Source organism: Podarcis bocagei (genome assembly GCF_964188305.1).
Source record: "Podarcis bocagei genome assembly, chromosome: 14".
Lineage (NCBI taxonomy): Eukaryota > Metazoa > Chordata > Lepidosauria > Squamata > Lacertidae > Podarcis > Podarcis bocagei.
The window spans coordinates 17,448,603-17,468,934 of NC_138139.1; the positions used below are offsets into that span (position 1 = coordinate 17,448,603).

Below are 20,332 nucleotides of genomic sequence, written 5' to 3' on the forward strand. Positions count from 1 at the left end.
AATAGCTGTAGTTTATTTGTAGCTTTCTAGAATAAGAGTTTTGACAAAACATAGCTGATGGCATACTATTGTGCTGATACTCTTTTTAAAAAACCTAATTGTTGCACTGCTTTTCAAGAAAACATTCTTCCCAAGCTACATGTCAAACATACAGTAGAATGCAATTTAAAATCTTATAAAACAACATAAAATTTCTAAAACAGTACCCAACAACTGGTAGCTAAAAGGAACACACTATAAATGATCAAAATATGGCCAAAATACTACACACTTATGTTAGTTAGTTAAAAGTGTAGTAAAGCAGTAGACCTTTAAAGCCTATTTAAAATATGCAAGGGGTGGGGCTTTTCTGATGTCCCAGTGGAATCACATTATGCAATAGTGGATTCCACTGTTGAAAATGTCTTCATCTGTGTGTTTGCCTTATTTTAGGGTTCAACTGTATCAATACCTGTCTATGTCTGTTAAGAAGCAGACCCCATTGAGTTCAACAGAGCTCATTCCTTCTTTACTGGGTATAGAATTGCCGCTTTCTTGTTTTGATCTTATTTACATGTTGAGATAAAATGTCACAAAAAGTGTTCAGTCTGATTTGTCATCTGGTGCAGTATTATTTATGTTAGGGTTGCCATACGTCCGGAATTTTCTGGACATAGCTGGTATTCGGTCCTCGTAAACAGCGCCTGGGTGGAAATCGTTTGAATGTCTGGGGAAATCCGAACATATGGCAACCCATGTCGGAAGTGTCGATTTTGGCGAATTTCATTATAAATTTCTCCCCCCCCCCAAAAAAAACCACTTTTTCTTCCGAGATTTTGCAAAGCTCAACGACTTTGCTCAAAAAAGCTCAACAACTATTGTGCCTGGAATTTCATTTTTTTAAATATGGCAACTCTAATTTATGTGGTGGCTCATTCACATAAGCAAGAACAGTGGTACCTCAGGTTAAGTACTTAATTCGTTCCGGAGGTCAGTTCTTAACCTGAAACTGTTCTTAACCTAAAGCACCACTTTAGCTAATGGGGCCTCCTGCTGCTGCCGCGCCGCTGGAGCACGATTTCTGTTCTTATCCTGAAGCAAAGCTCTTAAACCGAGGTAATATTCCTGGGTTAGCGGAGTCTGTAACCTGAAGCGTCTGTAACCTGAAGCGTATGTAAGCCGAGGTACCACTGTAATGATGGTGCTGCTGTCATCAAGTGATGACCATTCATGTATGAATTCCTCTACCTACAGTGGGGTCAGGAACTTGAGGCATGCATGCTGGTGTTTGTTCTTTCACTAGAGTGTTCTGTGCATCTGATTTAAAACATGCCAATTGTTCTCACTGTCACTGCAAGGATGCTATGTGAGCATCTGGTCTGCTGACGGAATACAGCTACGCTTGTCAAATATGTAAAATGATTGCTATGTAGGTTGAAGCAGATGCCTTCTTTTGAAAAGTGCTTTAGTTTTGATACGTTTGGGTAACAAATTATTTCTGCTTATTACCCAGCATTGAGCATTTTGCCAAGCTGTATAGCCAGAAGATTGGAATCAAAGCTTCAGTACTGCTGAAAACCCTGTGGGGAGATTATTATCTAAATACAAAAGCTAAGAAGATCATGAAAACTGACCAGGTGAGTTCACTGGTGTATAACTTGCTTTTAATTTTCTTTTTTCCCTACCAGAAAAGTTACTTGCCAGCAACTGAGTATGCAATATTGCCACTTTCCTGGGATTCTGAACAATTTTGTTTTTAATCTTTACCACCCCGGTCAAGCAAAATGTAGTATATTGCAGTTGCTATGATGATTCTCAATATACCTCACCAATGTACATTTACAACCTTGGATCTCTGCCACTTCATTCTACAGCATCTGTAGGCTAGACCTTAGATTCTGTTACCAATGCTTATATCTTATTTATGCAAATCTAAGATTCAATCCGTAGGGACGTGGGTGGTGCTGTGGTCTAAACCACAGAGCCTAGGGCTTGCTGATCAGAAGGTTGGCGGTTCGAATCCCTGCGACGGGGTGAGCTCTCTTTATTCAGTCCCAGCTCCTGCCCACCTAGCAGTTCGAAAGCACACCAGTGCAAGTAGATAAATAGGTACTGCTCTGGCAGGAAGGTAAACGGCGTTTCTGTGAGCTGTTCTGGTTCGCCAGCAGCGGCTTAGTCATGCTGGCCACATGACCTGGAAGCTGTCTGCGGACAAACACTGGCTCCCTCGGCCTATAGAGCGAGATGAGCACGCAACCCCAGAGTCATCTGCAACTGGACCTAACGGACAGGGGTACCCTTACTTTTACCTTTTTAAGATTCAGTTCAGTTCACTGTGATCACATAATCTTTGTGTGGAAGTTTCAAAATGCGTTCCTTGGATGAACAAGCCTCCCATTCGCTGGAACGGTTTGGTGCAATGCCTTGCACATGCACTCAGGGCAGTGGCGGGTGTAGTTACCACTGCAATAGGTGATTGGAATGCTCACAGCTGACAAACGATTGGACAGAGACGTGGGTGCAAATCCTTGCATGCTGCTGTACTTGAAGATTTTTCAGTTCAGGGATGAAAGGACAGATTGGTAGATTGCTCTTGTTGCAACTGAACTGTGGTAGATGATAAGATGGAGAAGCAATATCCAAAAAACAATTACTCATAATCTGGAATAATGCAAGCATGATACAGTTATGGGGGGTGTCTTTTTTTGGCTGGGGGTAGGCTATATGGTTGAGTCCCTTTTCTAATTCCTTGATCCAGCACGGATTCCATTGCTGGAATACCCAGGCCAGCCTGGTAACCCCTGCTAAATATGGGTTGTTAAAGTAACAAAGGGAGTGGCTCTGAGTCAGAGGACAAATGTCTGTTAGTTAGACCTTATAGTGAATCCTCAACCTATGGGTCCACATGTGGGTGTTACCCCTGTAATTGTCTGAATTGAACTCCCCCCTGTGTTATAAAGGGCATCCTAAGTTTGTCTTACCGCTTTCTTCCAGTTGAAAGGAAAGAAGCCTTTGTTTGTGCATCTGGTGCTGGAAAACATATGGAGCCTCTATGAAGCAGTTACAAACAGGTAAACAAAAAGCATCCCCGAGTCTCATTTTCTTGATGGCAGAGGTGGGGAATGCCAATTCAGAATTTCACTTTTCACAACAGGCAGGGGATCTGTTGTTTATGCTAAATGCCCTTGTTGCTCAACTGCATTATCGGGTCATTTCTAAGTGAAGGAAGGTGACATGACAACAGAAACAGGCTGGTTTGCCCAAAGGCCTTCTTTGTGGTTTTTGTTTTTAAGATGATCAGATGTAGTGCTGTAATTGCATGGTGTATGCTTTCTTTGTAGAGACAAGGAGAAAATTGATAAAATCGTCTCCTCCCTGGGGTTGAAAATTGGTGCCCGTGAAATGCGCCACACAGATCCGAAGGTTCAGCTTAATGCCATTTGCAGCCAGTGGCTCCCAATATCGGAGGCCGTTCTCTGTATCCTTAAGGAAATAGCTTTTTTACCATTTACTAAAAGCTTCTACTGTCTCATGCACTAGAGTTTAGTCCACCAGTTTGTGTGAGGGAGGTGGGGTTTGGAGAACTGAATACAGGCAACGTCCTGTGTTCCTTATACTGAGTCAAATCATTGGTCCATCTAGCTCAGTATTGCTTATATTGACTGGGTTTCAGACAGGGGACATAGCCAACCCTATCTGGAGATGTTGGGGGATGACTTCTGTATACCTGCTGTATGCAAAGCAGAGGCTGTGAGTTACGGCCCTTCCCCTAGTATTGTCCATCAGCCCCAGTAGCTTCCTGCCTGCTTCAGTCATCTCATAGTCAACTTGCAGTGTGGAGGGAGTTGAGCTTACAGTCAAGAGCGCCCAACCACTGCCAGAGAGACTTGAGTTGCTCTTCTCTTCCTACTCCCCATGCTTCCTAGTGCCTCCAAGGATCCATCCCCTCGAATGCTTTAGATATGGTTCATATTTGCGTCATCAGGCAAGTCTTGGCTTTGGGCAAATCCCTGTCCAAGGTCTGTATTTTGATTTTACTGGATACTAGCCTATAGTTTCTGCACAGCCTCCTGTCTGTATCCTCCTTTCTAAATGTGTATATCCTTAGCACCGTGCTTTAAGCCATGGTCTGTAATAAACTCCCTAGTCCTCTTGATATCACAGCTGAGAGAGTAGAAAAACTGTTGTGCGTTGGAGCGAAAACATTTGATTCTCTACCGCAAGAAACTCAAGACCTGAAAGACGGTAAGTAAATTTTGGCAAATTGCGACTTAAGTCCTGTTCAGATGAATCTCGTTTTTAAAAGTCCATAAACCCTGGTGTCTCCTAATTGAAAAACTAAATGTCCTAAAATATGTTTTGGTTTTCAATCTGGGCAGAATTCAGCTTTCTGCATCCATGCTGCAAGTTGGCTCAGAAGCGTGGGCTGAAATCTCATACAATTTTCCCTCCTTGATTCACTCACTAATTTGTTATTTAACAAATAAAATATAAAGCCAGAGACTTTCTCATCAGACCATGGGAAAACATGTAACTCTCTCGTTTTATGTTTGCTTAGCGTTTATGAAATGCAGCAGTGAAGAAACTGCCCCAGTCATTGTCTTTGTTTCCAAAATGTTTGCAGTGGATGCTAAGACATTGCCACAGAACAAGCCAAGGTGAGAAAAATGATGCCATTGGATCTCCTCCTGCTCAATGGCATTAGACGCTAATACAAGTCTAGATTGCTTCTGATCTGCGCCTGGTAAAATTATTTGCCCTTATCTGAAACTAAGTCAGCTGTTTTCAAGAAAGCGTTGGTAAATGCAGACTTGTTCAATGTTTTATTTGCGGTTTAAAGAATAAATGCTTTGTCAAAGAGTTAACAGTTACGGTCAACATACGGACATTGTATCTAAGTGAATTACAAACTTAAATTGGTATCTCTATAGCTTGCTCAAATGATACAAGTTAATTTTAATTTGTTTTTGTTTTATGTGGAGAAGCTATGGATTCTTCCAGGTGCTTTTGTAAGCTTTTTGATCACTTTCTGTTTCCATGCAAACTTCAGAAGTTGTTCCTCTCTTTTACTCCTTCACCTTCATATCTCTCCTAGATAGAAAGCAATGATTGCAATAAAAAATCCTGCATGCAAGTAAATACAGAATCTCCTCGTGCAATCATTAAATAGTATGTGAATGCAGGATTTTCCAGTGTAATTGTTGCTTTCTGCACAGGAGGAGCCTCTTGAACTCAGTTGGGTAAAGAAGCGATGACAGTGAAAAAACTGCAAAGGAAGGAGGGATGGGAGGGAGGCTTTGTACCTGCAGCAAAAGGCCACAACTTGATGTCTCTGCCTGCCTCATCTTCCAAAAATGGCTTGCTGTAAACATTGGTTAGATAAGCTTGGACCGTTCCACCAGTGAGCACTCCAGATTGCTACTTGTGCCATTGGGGCTCTGAAAGTGACTGTATCCAGTTAGATGGGGCTCCGTGGTCAGTATTAGGAACTCCTATGGGCTTGAGAATTATCATTATTTTGCACCCTAATTTAAGAGACACAATAATTTTTGGCTTGAAGCAGCACTGGGTATTTAGACCACTAGATGGTGGTATTCAGCTGTCTGTAAGTGGACTTCAATGTATTTTTATAGCGACAGGCGTAGATTTTGCTTCCACTTCTGCAAATCGGCAGCAGGAGTTTATGAATAAGAATGAAATTAGGTTGAGTCAGGTGCTTCTTCCTGGGTTCATGATCATGAGGTGGCAAGCAGTGGGGGTGGATTACAGCACTAAAAAGTATTTTAAGTGCCTTGATAGTTCTATGTTTATGTAGTTTTAATTCTTTCTGTGGAAGATGAAGTGTTGTCGAGACACAGGATCATTTCATGTGTATGTTTGAATGTACTGTCTCTCTGTGTGTGTTCAAATATTTTCAACCCAATGCCTGCTGAAATAAAAGTTTTTTGCAGCAGGTACAGATAATTGACAGAGATGGACTCCTCATATTATTAAAGTGCTTTGTTCCAAAGGCTTGGGAGCCACTGGAATAAATACCCTGTTTCTTGTTGTCACCCTTCTAAAATGACACAGTGAAGGCATAGGGCACAAAACTTGATTGCAACTGGTATGTGAGCCTGGATAGCTCAGTTGGTTAGAGCGTGATGCTGATAACGCCAAGGTTGCAGGTTTGATCCCCGTATGGGACAAATGCATATTCCTGCTTTGCAGGGGGTTGGACTACATGATCCTCAGGATACCTTTCAATTCTACAATTCTATGATTTTTTAAAATTGGGTTTTTTATGTTAAAAAGCAAACAGATTAATGCACCTATTGTCTCCACTTTCAGTTCATAATCTTTTTCACAATTCATTTACGTTTGGTGAGAGACATTTTTGCCATAGACATCTTGCAGTTGGGGCAAAGGGGAGAGGGATGGGGAAATTATTCTTTCATTCTATTGTCTATTCTTAGTGTGGGCGACTTGTGTCTGCATTACATGGGTAGGTCTTTTATTTGTTTATTTAATTATTTTTATTGATATTGCGAGAGGTTAGGGGTTCCCAAGCTTGGTTGGTTGTGTTTAGCTGATTGTGGTGTGGCTTATTTGTATGAGGGAGGCGGGCTAGGTTGTTGGGTCAGGTTAGCTATATTGATTCGTATGTTCTTAAAGGGGACAGGTCATTGTCCTGTGTATGTAATAAAGGGGAACCACACTGTGGTAAAGACATCCTCCGTAGCTTGTCCTCGTGCTGGTTTGAGTTTGTTGATTAACTTTTCTAGTAAGGCGGTTTCCCATACATTTTGGTACCTGTGGTCTATGTTCATTCCTGATAGGTCCTTCCAGTGTCTAGTTATGATATTTCTAGCTGTTGAAAGTAAGTGACTTATAAGTTCCTTGTAGTGTGTGTTGTTGTCCCGGAAGATATTAAATAGGGCAAGTTGTGGAGTTGCTTCTGTTATTTGTTTTGTTATTTTGGGAATTTCCTGCAGCACTAATATGCAGAAGGATTGGACTTTGGGGCATTCGCACCAAATGTGGAGGTATGTGCCTATTGCTGTGCGACCTCTCCAGCATTTTACAATTCTATGATTCTATGTGAACAGAGGATATAGAGAGGTAGCTGGTATGCAAGTCTCAAGTTACGACTTGGTGAGCTTTCATTGGTGTTAAGCTAAGAATCCCATATTCACTCACATAATACGTTCTGGAAGGTTCCTTCCTTCACTTTCAGGCCCAAACTGATTTGCCTGGCACTTGGAAGATTCATTAGGTAGATCACTTTAGTATATAGCCATGACGATTGTCACTTGACATCCGTAAGCAGGGGTTGGGAGCCTGTGGGCCTCCAGATATTGTTGGACTCCAGCTTCCATCAGCCCAAGCCAGCATGGCAGATGGTCAGAGTGATGGGAGTTGTAGTCCTATAGCATCCAGAGGGCCACAGATTAGCCACCCTTAACTTAAGTGGGATTTACATCCTTAAATGTGGAGGGCTTTTCACAGAGAGTAGCTGGAGTGTTACATCCTGTGAACTGTTAATAATCCAGGTAGTAAAAAGAAAGTTTTTAGAAGTATACTTAATATGGTATTTTTAGTCTTACTTTTTATACTGTGATTCCTTTCCCTTTTTTGCACTGTATATCAAGTCACATTTTTTAAACCAGCTACAGCTGCCTAAATTGGTTTTATTTTAATAACAGCTTGATTCCCCTCCACAAACCTCCAAGTTTCTTCCCCTACCCCATCTGCTTAATTTCATTGGGTGACTTAAACACGTGTCTAATTCTCTCATCAGCTGAAATTAGTGGGATTCCAAGTGCTTACCTTTGGCAGGATCATGCTCATAGTTGGCACTAAATGGTCTTTTAATGATCAGGGGGTCATTGTTTTTGGCCGTCTTTAAAAGTTATCTGCTTGCTAAGACACGGAGGCAGAGGCGCTTTGAGTTGGCTTTGTCTGGCAGTAGTACTGCATAGATAACTTTTTCCTGCAACTCCAAAGAGCTTGGGCAATTCAAATGCTCTCTTTCCCCCCTTTTATGCCAGGAACTTCTCAGCATGGCATTGCCGCACGCTCTTTCCTCCTCAGTGAAGCTTTTGGCTTAACCCTTTAGCCTTCAACCTCTGAATCACATTTCTGCATACCTGTCCTCTGGTGCCCTTTGTATTTCCCTCCCCTTCCACTCCCCCCCCCCCCCGTCTTCCTTACTGTCTAAAATAAGATCATAAGCTTTTTGCTGTTAGGACCTGCTTTTTTTAAGAGCAGGCAGCTGGATCAGACTAAAGGTCCATCTGGCCCAGACTCCATCTTCCCCGCAGCAGCCGACCATATGCCCTGTGGAAGCTCACAAGCGGGCCATGAAAGCAATAAGCCCTCTCCTGTCACTGTTGCTCTTTGGAGACAGTGGCGCACTACCTCTCAACAGTGAGAGTGCTTAAGAATCATAGAATTATAGAGTTGGAAGGGACCCCGAGGGTCTCTAGTCAATGGCAGATGGCCTTCCAAACTGTGCTTTAAAATCTCTCATGTCGTGGATGCTTTAGTTGAGATTCCTGCATCGAGGAGGTAGTTCGTACTGTCCCGAGTGCAATAGGTCTATAGTCTTTGTGGATGGTGGTAGTGTCTGTCTGTCTGTCTGACTGACTGTCCCTCCCCCCCACCCCTCTATTACACTTTTGGCACTCAATGCCCATCACTCCTGCCTGGTTTGAAGGAGGGAAAGTCAAGAGACGGCTCCTAAAACGGTCCTTTGCTCTAGCAGAGACAAATAGATGAGCTTCTTGACAGGCGCTGCTGGAAATGGTTTTTATAGTTCTCTGCTCTTTTCTTTGTGGTGTTTTATGGCTGGCTTTATTGTGACACAAAAAGCAATCTCGTAAGCCACTCAAGGAGGTTTGGCTGGAGAGCTGGGTACAAATCCTAAAAACAAGTAAATAGAATTATTCTGAAGATTTCACAACAGGTTTCCCCCCCCCTTTCTCTTCTTCATCTGCCTAAATCCTACTTCTTCAAGCAGAACTTGCTACGAAATTGTTGCTTCCCTGTTCAGTTCTGCATGTTCTTGCTTCCTTTTGTTTTTCAGCTAGCAGCTTATTTACATGTCTTCAACTCAAAGGCTTGTGTGTGTGTGTTTCATCCCTTAACTCGCTTGTTTTTACAATCTCCTATTCCCCGAAGGATGTTTTTTAAAGTGATCTGTAAGCTACACAGCCTCTGTGTCAAGTAACAACTTTCCAAATTGTGTCATCAAATGAATGTAATTTTTTTTTTATAGCTCCCAAAGATCTCTGTGCGATCTTGTGAATAAATACCGACATGAATTTGCATCAAAGGGCGCTGTGCATTGTAGTGCAGCCGAGTCCCTTGGCTGTGAATTGTACTTCATTGGTGGTTTAAGTTGACCCTGAGCAGCCCATCTATTATGGGGCAAGGACAATGTTCAGCAGCACATCCTGTCAGAACTGCAGGGCAGTATTTGTGGATAGCACCTACTTATGAAATTAACAAAGTAAAGTGGGGTCTCTGAAGAGGAAGGGAACCATTTATTGCGGCTGCTTTGAAGTGCAGCCTTTGTTTGCAGGGAAGATAAATCCACACATGGATCCAACCAACACATGTGGAATCAATTTTAAACCGGAGTTAGTCTTTGAATAGTCTAGTGGCTACTAAACAATTGAAAAGGAAGTGTCCCTGAGCCACTTTTAATTTTTACCCTTATATAAGTAAAAGCTATTTTCTTCACAAGCTAATCGTAGTTGAAACTGAAGCATGCCCTTTCTTTTTTTTTAATTCAGAATTCCAATAAGTTGTTATAAAGCAATTAAACTAATGACTGATGCTGTATAATAATAACAGCTCGTCATTGGCATGATATCCAGGTAGTTGATTTTTAGCCTCCTACTGCATAAATTTCCTGCCAGCAGCTGGCCAGAATATCTGACTTGCATTTTTAAAAATTACTCATCCTTTAATGTGTGGCAAATGGAAAGGCTACTTCCTTTTTTCTGCTGCACTAGAGAAACCCCAACAGCAGCCAGGAAAACTTCCATGATGATGTCACTATGCTAAGGATATAAGATATAATCCCAACTGGGTGGTAGTGGAAGCTCACTTTAATGAGATGCCATACTCCTCCAATTGAGGATGTGATGAATTTGTTGAAATGCCACCAGCAGAAGCCGAGGCAATTGTCTTCCTTGATTGCTCCGATGTATATTGTTTTATAAATCGGGATACTTTCTGAACTGTTCTTGAGAAACTGCAAAGGTGGCATCTGCTGTCCAGAAAAGCTCTCCCCCCCCCAAAAAAATAATGTTCTTTCAAATGGTACATAGGCCTCTGTCACAAGATGAAATAGCCCAAAGGCGTGATCTTGTAAGGCGACGACATGCTGAGAAGCTAGCAGCAAATCAGGAGCAGCAGTTGGCACAAGAGACGAATGGAGGAAATACAGCGGACCAAGTTCTACAGACAGGTGAGATGAAACGCTTGCCAGGGAAGAAGATTCGGTGGATGTCTTTGATTCATGATTGGTGATGAAATGCTGTTGCTTTTGTCATTTTAAATAAAGCGTGGCAGATCAGCCTATGGGTGAGATCAGTCCACCAAACCTTTGCCTCTAGCCTTCCCAGCCTGATTTGGGACGAAGAGTACAGAACACCCATGGATTTTCATCCCAGTAGTGGCATTAGGCTGGGTAGAGAAGATCCATATCACTCCTGACCCCTGCTCACCAGATGAATGAGCAGAGGAAAGGCACTTGGATTCAAATATGCTGCCATTTTTATCCAGTTGATTGGATATTGGCATAAGTTGGGTTTGTTGCATTAATGGCTGCATGTTACCGTAAGCAGTCTTGAGTGCAAGATGAAGCAGAATAGAAACAGGGAAATGAATGTTTGCACCTCAACCCTTCCTTAGGCGATGATCAACCACCTACAAGTCAAATGGAGGCGATGACCCTGGCTGCTGCAAAACAGGAAGCCGAAAATAAGGACGCCTTTGTGGCTTTTGCAAGGGTGTTCAGTGGAGTTGTGAGAAGGGGACAAAAGCTCTTCCTTCTTGGACCAAAATATGATCCTGCTGAGTCGTTGCACAAGGTAAGCCCCTTTTCCTTATCTCACAAAGTGTGCTTTTGAAAAGTTCAATCTCCTACCCCACCCAGAGATGGACAACTTTTGGCACTTGGGGTGGTGGGTGGAAACAGATCTGGCCCTGTGCCTTCAGCTGCTGATCACTCTCAAGGTTTTCTGCACGCTTGGCATCCCAACTTCTGTCTCATTTGGGTCTGTTTGGAGCAAACATCAACCCTACCAGCCACACTCTCCTTTTGTCTTGGGCATTAGCAGGAAAGTTTCCTATAATTTAGCTTGGCATTGCCTGTTCGGGGAAATAATAATAATTGGGGGATTTGTGGTATTCCATTTTCTTTACTTCTGAGAACCTTGTAATCAAGCTTTCCCTTGCAGCTTAGAATGTAAAGGAAGAAAGTGTTCTTGTTTATTCTTAATGTTGCCTTTTTGTTTTTTTTCAGAAAAATGTGTTGAGAACTTTTTTTCTAGAACAGTATCCATTACTGAGTGGCTCTATTTTCTCTCCTTCCCCATGTTTATTTCCTTGTTTATGTGGGATTTGTATACACTTAATAGTAAAAACCTCCAAGTGGTGTACATATAATAAAATACACGTAAGAATTATTGCTGAAATTCAGAGTTGGAAGACGAGTCGGCCCTAGCTAATCAAGATATAAATCAAATCAGCAGTTAAAGAACATACATTATAAAATTAAATTACATTTCAATTTGGCCACAGCTTCCTGTAGGATGTTCTGCTTCTGACAACCTGCCTTCAGTGCCTCATTTGACTTGCTGCACTTTAGAAGATCTCTACCTATTGATGGGGAGAGGACTTGAGGAACTACACGAGGTGCCTTCAGGGAACGTGCTGGGTGAGTATACTTTTAATAGTTTTCATTTTGTTCTCCAGTGCTATCATATATAAAAGATGCATTTCTTGAAACGTGCTTGCCATTGCGCCAGTGATGGGCAACATCCTTATTTCTGAAGACTGCATTTGAAAATACTTTTATTTATTAAATTCCTGTACCCCCCACCCCTTAAGGGACCCGGGTGACGCTGTGGTCTAAACCACAGAGCCTAGGGCTTGCCGATCAGAAGGTCGGCAGTTCGAATCCCCGCAACGGGGTGAGCTCCCGTTGTGCAGTCCCAGCTCCTGCTCACCTAGCAGTTTGAAAGCATGTCAAGTGCAAGTAGATAAATAGGTACTGCTCCGGCGGGAAGGTAAACAGTGTTTCCATGTGCTGCTCTGGTTCGCCAGAAGCGGCTTAGTCATGCTGGCCACATGACCCGGAAGCTGTCTGCGGACAAACGCCGGCTCCCTGGGCCAGTAAAGCAAGATGAGCGCCGCAACCCCAGAGTCGTCCGTGACTGGACCTAATGGTCAGGGGTCCCTTTACCTTTACCCCCCCCCCCTTTGGCCAGAACAGCTTCCCATAGTATAGTTTACAGGGACTCAAAAATAATAAAATCCATCTAGTTAAAAGACAGCATAAAGGAAATGACAATATGAAGTAAGAACCAGCAGTTTGCCAATATTAGCAAATGACACCAGTAATTGGAATAGAATGAGACAGGACTCCATGGGTCGTCGGATCGTGTGATGCTGACTGTCTTGCCCCTGTCATGATCACACCGTTGGATCATCCAGCCCATGTTTCTCAAAGTTGCTGCCCTCCAGATACTTAAGCTCTCATCATCCTTGATGGTTGGTCATGTTGGTGTCCAACAACATATTCTTGGGTACGCTAATTCTGTTTCACCGACTGCCATCAGTTATTGGATGTGGGATCTTTGCCTTGCAAATCTTGTGCTTTACCACTGAGCAAGGCATGCAGAAAACCCCGTGTTCAGCACCTCTCCATTTAAAAGGATCTATCGCAGCTGGGCTGGGACTCTGGAGGAGAACCAATGCTAGCTAGAAATGACTGAACTAGATGGACCAGTTGTTTGGCTCCGTATAAGGCAACTTTGGATGGCTGTTCTCCTTAGTCTGAGTCTTTCTTAAAGCAAGAATACACCCAGACCTATTCTTCTGAACCTTTGAACTCAGAAAAGTAGATAGGAATGATTTTCTAATTCGTATGTATAAAGAGGGAATAATAGTTTTGTCTTGGTAACTTTGTCAATTGCTCAGCTATTTGACTCTTCAGTATCCTGTGATGTGTGTGTTTTCATTTTTGCACCGTGAACAACACCCAGTGCCTGAGAAGTTCTGTATAGTCGTTAACCACAGAGGAATTGGAGAGTTTTCTAAATTTGGTTAGATTTTAGCACATGCACTGGTGGTGACATTCAAGTAGATATCAGTTCTTAACATATTTTAAATATGCCATGTTTTTTGTGACCAACATTAATATTACATATTTCCAGAAATAGATATTTATCTCCTAAAAGATGTGGGAAACTAAATTTCCCCTCCAAATCTTTGTTTACCATGGAAACTTAAAATCCCTTCCAGATGTCTTTCCCTAACTCATTTGATTTTAAAATGCTGCCTCAGAAGCCATGTGATATTCATTTCTTTTCATCAACGTTGGTAAAATGACAAATATCGGCAGAGCTCTGTTTTATCAAAACTGGTTTTGATTAAGCATTTTGGGATAACTTTTCTTGCTTTTTTAAATAAATTTCCTGTGTCCTGATTTCTTGTATGTTTAGTTTCCATGATGGCTTAGATCTGTAACTGAGTTTTGTAAAACCTGATAAATGACAGATTCTTCATACTTGATTCTCCAAAATGCCAAGTTTTTAAAGGCTGAGCCTTAATTTAACATTGCATGCCTGCACATGTTTACCTTGCCGTACTGAATGCAATTGGACTTGCTCCCGGTGAGTGTGTGTAGGACTGCAGGTCTAGTTGCTTTAAAAGAGGTTGCTAGCACCACACCATGGAAGCTCTCAAAAATATACATCATCCGAATATAAACATCACTGGCTTAGGTGTAATTAACCCCCGATTTATCTTACGGTTGGTATGATTTTTATTGAGAGCTTTGTGGTAAGATGAATTTGATTCTCTCTCTCTCTCTCTCTCTCTCTCTCTCTCTCTCACACACACACACACACACACACACGCTAGAAGGTTGCTTAGGGGCCTAGGGTACTTGAAGCCTGTATCTGTTCTGAGTCCTGTTGTGATCAATGTCTGAAATTGTTCAACCAGCACAGTGAGGAAGAAACTACCGTACCACTTCATATTGCAGGTGGGAAGTCACATTTTTGAATGCTTCCCTATGTAAAAAGCATCAGGGAGAAGAGGGTGGGTTAAATTTTGTGTGTTTTGCATAGGGAAGAGTAGGTATTTTAAAAATGGTATCTCCTGTCTGCAGTTGTCAGTGTTACAGTTCAAAATTCTAACATCTCAATCTTCCACATCTCTAGACTAGACTTGAAAGGTGCCAGTTTCAGCTACAAAGACACAGTGTTTTTCATTGGATAGAAAGAGTTTTTAAAAATACACTCCTGCAAAATATCATACCTACAGCTAACACTTCATTCAGTAATGCCCCTGACAAATGTAATTTTTATACAGCAGCTAGCATTTTAAATATTGGTAAATAATTTTCAGTAATTGTCAGGGGATTTTATTCTCCATCTTTTGTTCTGATAAATTTGCCACAAGCCTCAAGTAAAGCAGAAGTTGCTAGGGTGGTAAGAGGCAGGGGACCCTATTTGTACTAAGCTGAGATTCTTTGAAAGCAAAACTAAACTCAGCAGACTTCTTCTTGGGCAGGCAGCGGGGAGTAGCATGCGAACCCAGTGCTTTGCTTGGTCTTGTGAGCTAAGCCACGCTTTAGCACCGTGCACAAACATGCCCAGAGAGGTCAAGAAAGCACTTAAATGTGGTTGTGTAGAAGCAATTCCTAGGGCTGGCTCTTTTGTGCAAGAATTGTTGCTGATTTGCAGCAGCCACAGTTGTGGATGGGCTAATTCACACATCACAATCTCCACCTAAGTGCGAAAGTAACTGTAGATGGCTTTGGGCGCCACACCTGATGTTTGTCTTTTTAAATTTTGTGAACCAGCTCCAAGGCTCTGTGGTTTGATAGGTTCAGCTTTTAACACAATTTAATTCCTTAAAGAAAGAAAGAAACTAGGCCATTGGAACAAACAAATGCCATGCAGTTGGCAATTTGGTTCAGGGAGAGATGCCAAACATCTTTGCCCGAGGTGCATGTGTATATTAAATAGTCTTCTAAATGTAAACCATCTGTAAGTGGTGAATTTTTCCCCCCAAGAGGAATTAAAAGCCAACCAGTGAACTTTGGGAAGCTTACTGCTGATCTGGTATCAGATTTTGAATAGAAACATTTGTTTTTCATTGTGTTTTAATATTATTTGGGTTTTGTATTCTATGGGTTATAAGGGATCCAAAGCAGTTTCGAATTTTAATTTCTTTCTCATAAGGTATGTTGTAACCTTTGAGTGGTGTTTTTGTATAGAAAGCCTGCATCTCCTTCCTCCGTCTGCCAAACGATATTCTCTTTTTCTTATGCACAGATTTCACAATCATCCATATACAGCATGTTTTGCCAGTGGCGTAGCGTGGGTTGTCAGCACCCGGGGCAAGGCAAGTAATTTGCGCCCCCTAACCCGGGGCAGGGGGACGCGGGTGGCGCTGTGGGTAAAAGCCTCAGCGCCTAGGGCTTGCCGATCGAAAGGTCGGCGGTTCGAATCCCCGCGGCGGGGTGCGCTCCCGCTGCTCGGTCCCAGCGCCTGCCAACCTAGCAGTTCGAAAGCACCCCCGGGTGCAAGTAGATAAATAGGGACCGCTTGCCAGCGGGAAGGTAAACGGCGTTCCGTGTGCTGCGCTGCCTCGCCAGATGCAGCTTTGTCACGCTGGCCACGTGACCCGGAAGTGTCTCCGGACAGCGCTGGCCCACGGCCTCTTGAGTGAGATGGGCGCACAAACCCCAGAGTCTGTCAAGACTGGCCTGTTCGGGCAGGGGTACCTTTACCTTTACCTAACCCGGGGCAAGGCAAGTAATTTGCGCCCCCTAACCCCTAACCTGCCGTTGCTGCCAGCTTCTTCTTGCTGCTGCCTGGGCTGGTCTGGTGTGGCTCTCTCCCGCGCTCAGCGCTGCGCTGGGCGGCCGCTGCACTGTCCCTCCCCCAGATAGTCCCTCGCTCTCTCTCCACACCGCACGCCTGGCACCCACCCCTCCACAGTGGGCGGCGACCCAGCGGCTCGGCTCGGATTCGCACAGCCAGCACTGCAGTGAGAGAGAGTGAGTGAGCCAGGTAGGGGCAGAGAGCTGCGAGTGCGAGCGCGCCCCCCCAGATGTTGCGCCCGGTGCGGCCGGCCCCCCCTGCACCCCCCACGCTACGCCACTGTGTTTTGCCAACCTGGCGCCCTTCAGCTTGGGTCAATTACAGCTCCCATTAGTCCCAGCCAGCAGTGCATCTATGATGTCTAGGGCTGATGAGAATTTAGTGCACAGAATCCGTAGGGCCCCAGGTTGTTGGCAAGGGCTGCAGCAGGGTGTGACAACCTTGGGAACTGACTTTATCTATTTAAAACACAAAATGCTAGACTTTATACTCATGGAAAAAAAGCTTGAAAATGTGCAGATGCCCACTGAAGTGTTCCTTAGAGCTTCCATTAATGAGGGATGGCTCCATATATATTCATTTTTCGCATACATATCTGCCTTGTACAGCTCTGCTACCCCTGCCCTGCTACATCCCTCTCGATTACTTGCCTCCTCCTTTGCCCTTTCCCACAAGCCATTGCCAAAACACTAATGTCCTCGGACTTTTTCCTCCCAGTGTTGCAATTGGAACAAATCATACCATTTTAGCATAATCCAGCAAAAATTGGCACGATACTTTCATCAAGATATGGCATAGGGATGATGGAATGTTTTTGGAACATAAAACTATTGCGGTGATTTGGCCAAAAATGTCTGCCTCCTTTATCAGGGTCTATCTTGTCACATTCTCTGTGAACTGCAAAATTATAAATTTTGCTCCATATCAGTGGGAAACTGTGTCGTCGTGATTTGCAGCATATTCTGGTTACACTCTTTTTAGAGATCTGCCACTCTTGGAGAAATTTTATATTTTAAAAACCGTTTTACGGGTCAGAACGTTGTGGATGTGCTTTGATGTGGGTTATTGCCAAAGAGAGTCTTATTTCTGAAACTAGTGGGGCTCTATCTGGTACATATTTTGGGGTTATTTATTATAGAAAAGTCTATATTTCCAGGAGTAGAAACAACTCCCGGACATTTACATAAAGAGAGGCATACATAACTTGAGTTTTGGTGTGCTTCTGGACTCAACCCTGACCATAGATGCCCAGGTTTCTGCGTTGGCCAGAATTGCATTTGCACAGTTGAAGCTAGTGCACCAGCTACACCTGTTCCTTGAGATTTCTGATTTGACCACAGTGACACATGCCTTCGTTGCATCCCACATGCTCTATGTGGGGATGGCTTTGAAAGGTGCTCAGAAACTTCAACTGGCTCAAGGAGCTGCAGCCAGATTGTTGGCTGGGGCTGGTTATGGGGAGCATACGACTCCCTTGCTGCAACAGCTCCAATGGCTACTACTCTGTTTCCGCACACAATTGAAAGTGCTGGTTATGACCTAGAAAGCGCTGCATGGCTTAGGTCCAAACTATCCAAGAGACCTTTTTAAAAATGTATTTACAGTGGTACCTCAGGTTACAGATGCTTCAGGCTACAGACGCTTCAGGTTACAGACACTTCAGGTTACAGACTCCGCTAACCCAGAAATAGTACCTCGGGTTAAGAACTTTGCTTCAGGATGAGAACAGAAATCGCACAGCAGCAGCGGGAGGCCCCATTAGCTAAAGTGGTACCTAGGTTAAGAACAGTTTCAGGTTAAGAACAGACCTGCAGAACGAATTAAGTTCTTAACACGAGGTTCCACTGTACTCTGTATACCGCCCTTCATCCGACAATCCCAGGGCAGTTCACAACAGATTCCATCATATGAACCTGCCCTGGTTGTGAGATCCTCAGGGGAAAGCCCTTCTCTGTGTCCCACCACCCTCACAGGAAAGGGCCTACTTGGTGGCTACTCCCAGGCTCTGGAACTCCCTCCCTGGAGAAGCTAGACTGGTTCCCTCCTTGCTGTCCCTCCTCCAGCAGGTGAATACCTTCTTGTTCCAGCTGGCTTTTGGGAACCAACTGCTTTTAATGAAAGGGCTGGTGCTGGGCTGTTTCGTATTGTAAGTATTTGTATGTTTTAAACAGGTTTTATATACGTATGTACAGTGGTACCTCGGTTATTGAACGAAATCCCTTCTGGAAGCCCATTCAGCTTCTGAAATGTTAGAAAACCAAGGCACAGCTTCCTATTGGTTGCAAAAGTTTCTTGCACTTAGCAGAAGCTGCGTCACACATTTGGGTTCCGAAAAAAGGTTCAAAAATGGAAGCATTTACTTCTGGGTTTCAGCGTCCAAGAACTGAAACATACGACAATGGAGGCGTTTGGGAACCGAGGTTCCACTATATAGTCATACCTCGGAAGTCGAACAGAATCTGTTCTGGATGTCTGTTCAACTTCCGAAACATTCAGAAACCAAGGCGCAGCTTGCGATTGGCTGCAGGAAGCTCCTGCAGCCAGTCAGAAGCCGCTCCAGACGTTCAGGTTCCAAAGAACATTCGCAAACCGGAACACTCACGTTTGACTCACAAGGCATTTGTCAACCAAGGTACGACTGTATATAGTTTTAATTCTCTCGGTGTTTAATTGTTTTTTAATTGCTGTTTTTCCAATGTTTTTCACAGTGATTGTTTTTATCTGTGAGCTGCCTTGAGTCCTATCATGGGAAAAGGTGGGGTATAAATTAATATATAACAATAACTGAACCAATGAGTAAACCAGTTAATACTAGTATCTGGTATAGTACATGGCAGCCACTCTTGGGTTGCATGCTTCTCTTGCAAACGTGAGTGTTTTCCTTCACACTTCTCCATCTTGGGGCTGCCCTGTGTTATCCAATGCCCAGATATGTTCCCTGTCCTTCGACCTCCTGTTTGTATTGGGGGGGGCACCTCCTTCAAGATATTCTCCTTTTAAAATCCCACCAGATGGAGGGGAGGAGAATCTGATCTCCGAAACATCTAATGGTTTAGAAGGAATTCTCACTACGACTACATTTTCATACTAAGCCTATTAAAATATCTAGACATTTCCATACAGCCTTTCTCAAAAACAAATTTAAGCTTGTGCAGACGTTGAAACGCTGATAGGCAACCCAGATAGCAGACCAGCAGAGTGTTCACTGACAATGTATAGCTTGCTTGTAGCTTAAAATGTCTAAACTTCTTTGGTAGAGTTAAACAAAGGGGTGTGCTGGTACCCAATAAAAGCACATTGCAGTAAATCATTTAGAACAGTTATCCACATTAATTGGAGCTGGATCCTACAAGCTACTGCAAAAAAAGTAGGGTAATAAATAGGCTGTTCTTTGATTTACATTTTTTATCCACATTTTCCCAAGGAGTTCAGGGTGGTGTGTGGGATTTCTCCCTCCTAATTTTATCCTCACAACCAGCTTGTGAAGTAAGTTATGTTGGGAGGGGCCAGTAGACCAGGGTATTCCAATGAGCTTCACCACTGGGTCAAAGTGAGTGGGGATACCCTCTCCTCTCTTACTGCCGCCCTTCTTTCCATTCATTCTCTCTCTCTCATGCACACCACCTATCTATTCCTACAAATGCGAAAGGTGCTAAGTGGTTTGTATGTAAAACTGAGCCACACTGTATTTAACAGGCCAAAGATGACCCAGCCACTTAAGCATGGCTTATTAAGCACAAACAAATTATACTCGTAAACCATGGTTTGCTGTAGATTTATAAACCTTGTTTTACATTACACCACGGCTTGAGTGTTATGTGTGAACCTGACCCTTAACTCCATCTCTTCATTATTACAAATGCAGTCATATCTCGGGTTGCAGAAGCTTCAGGTTGCGTTTTTTCGGGTTACAGACTGCCAAAACCCGGAAGTACCGGAATGGGTTACTTCCAGGTTTCGGCGGTCACGCATGTACAGAAGCGCCAAATTGCAACCCGCGGGTGCGCAGACGCGCCGCTGCAGGTTGCGAACGCGCAACCCGAGCATCCACTGTATGGTATATGTTATTCACAGGGACTTTGCTGTATGTGCCCTCTAAAACCTTTGAGAATGAGGCATTAACCAAAGATAATACTTCCTGCATCAAAAGGGAAAGAGGGGGGAAAGCCTGTAGGCCAGGCATAGGCAAACTCGGCCCTCCAGATGTTTTGGGACTACAACTCCCATGATCCCTAGCT

The 20,332-nt window shown here is 43.4% G+C and overlaps 1 protein-coding gene across 2 annotated transcripts in view; it reads left to right on the forward strand.

The window, feature by feature from the left end:
* EFL1 (elongation factor like GTPase 1) overlaps positions 1–20,332 on the forward strand; it is a 67,607-nt gene that overhangs the window by 9,945 nt on the left and 37,330 nt on the right. For both annotated transcript variants that reach the window (XM_081171045.1, XM_081171046.1), the window contains exons 8-15: positions 1,493–1,616; positions 2,974–3,050; positions 3,321–3,457; positions 4,102–4,224; positions 4,538–4,637; positions 10,299–10,438; positions 10,885–11,063; positions 11,776–11,911. In XM_081171045.1, coding sequence (XP_081027171.1) covers positions 1,493–1,616; positions 2,974–3,050; positions 3,321–3,457; positions 4,102–4,224; positions 4,538–4,637; positions 10,299–10,438; positions 10,885–11,063; positions 11,776–11,911 — 1,016 coding nt within the window. The remainder of the gene's footprint in view (positions 1–1,492; positions 1,617–2,973; positions 3,051–3,320; positions 3,458–4,101; positions 4,225–4,537; positions 4,638–10,298; positions 10,439–10,884; positions 11,064–11,775; positions 11,912–20,332) is intronic.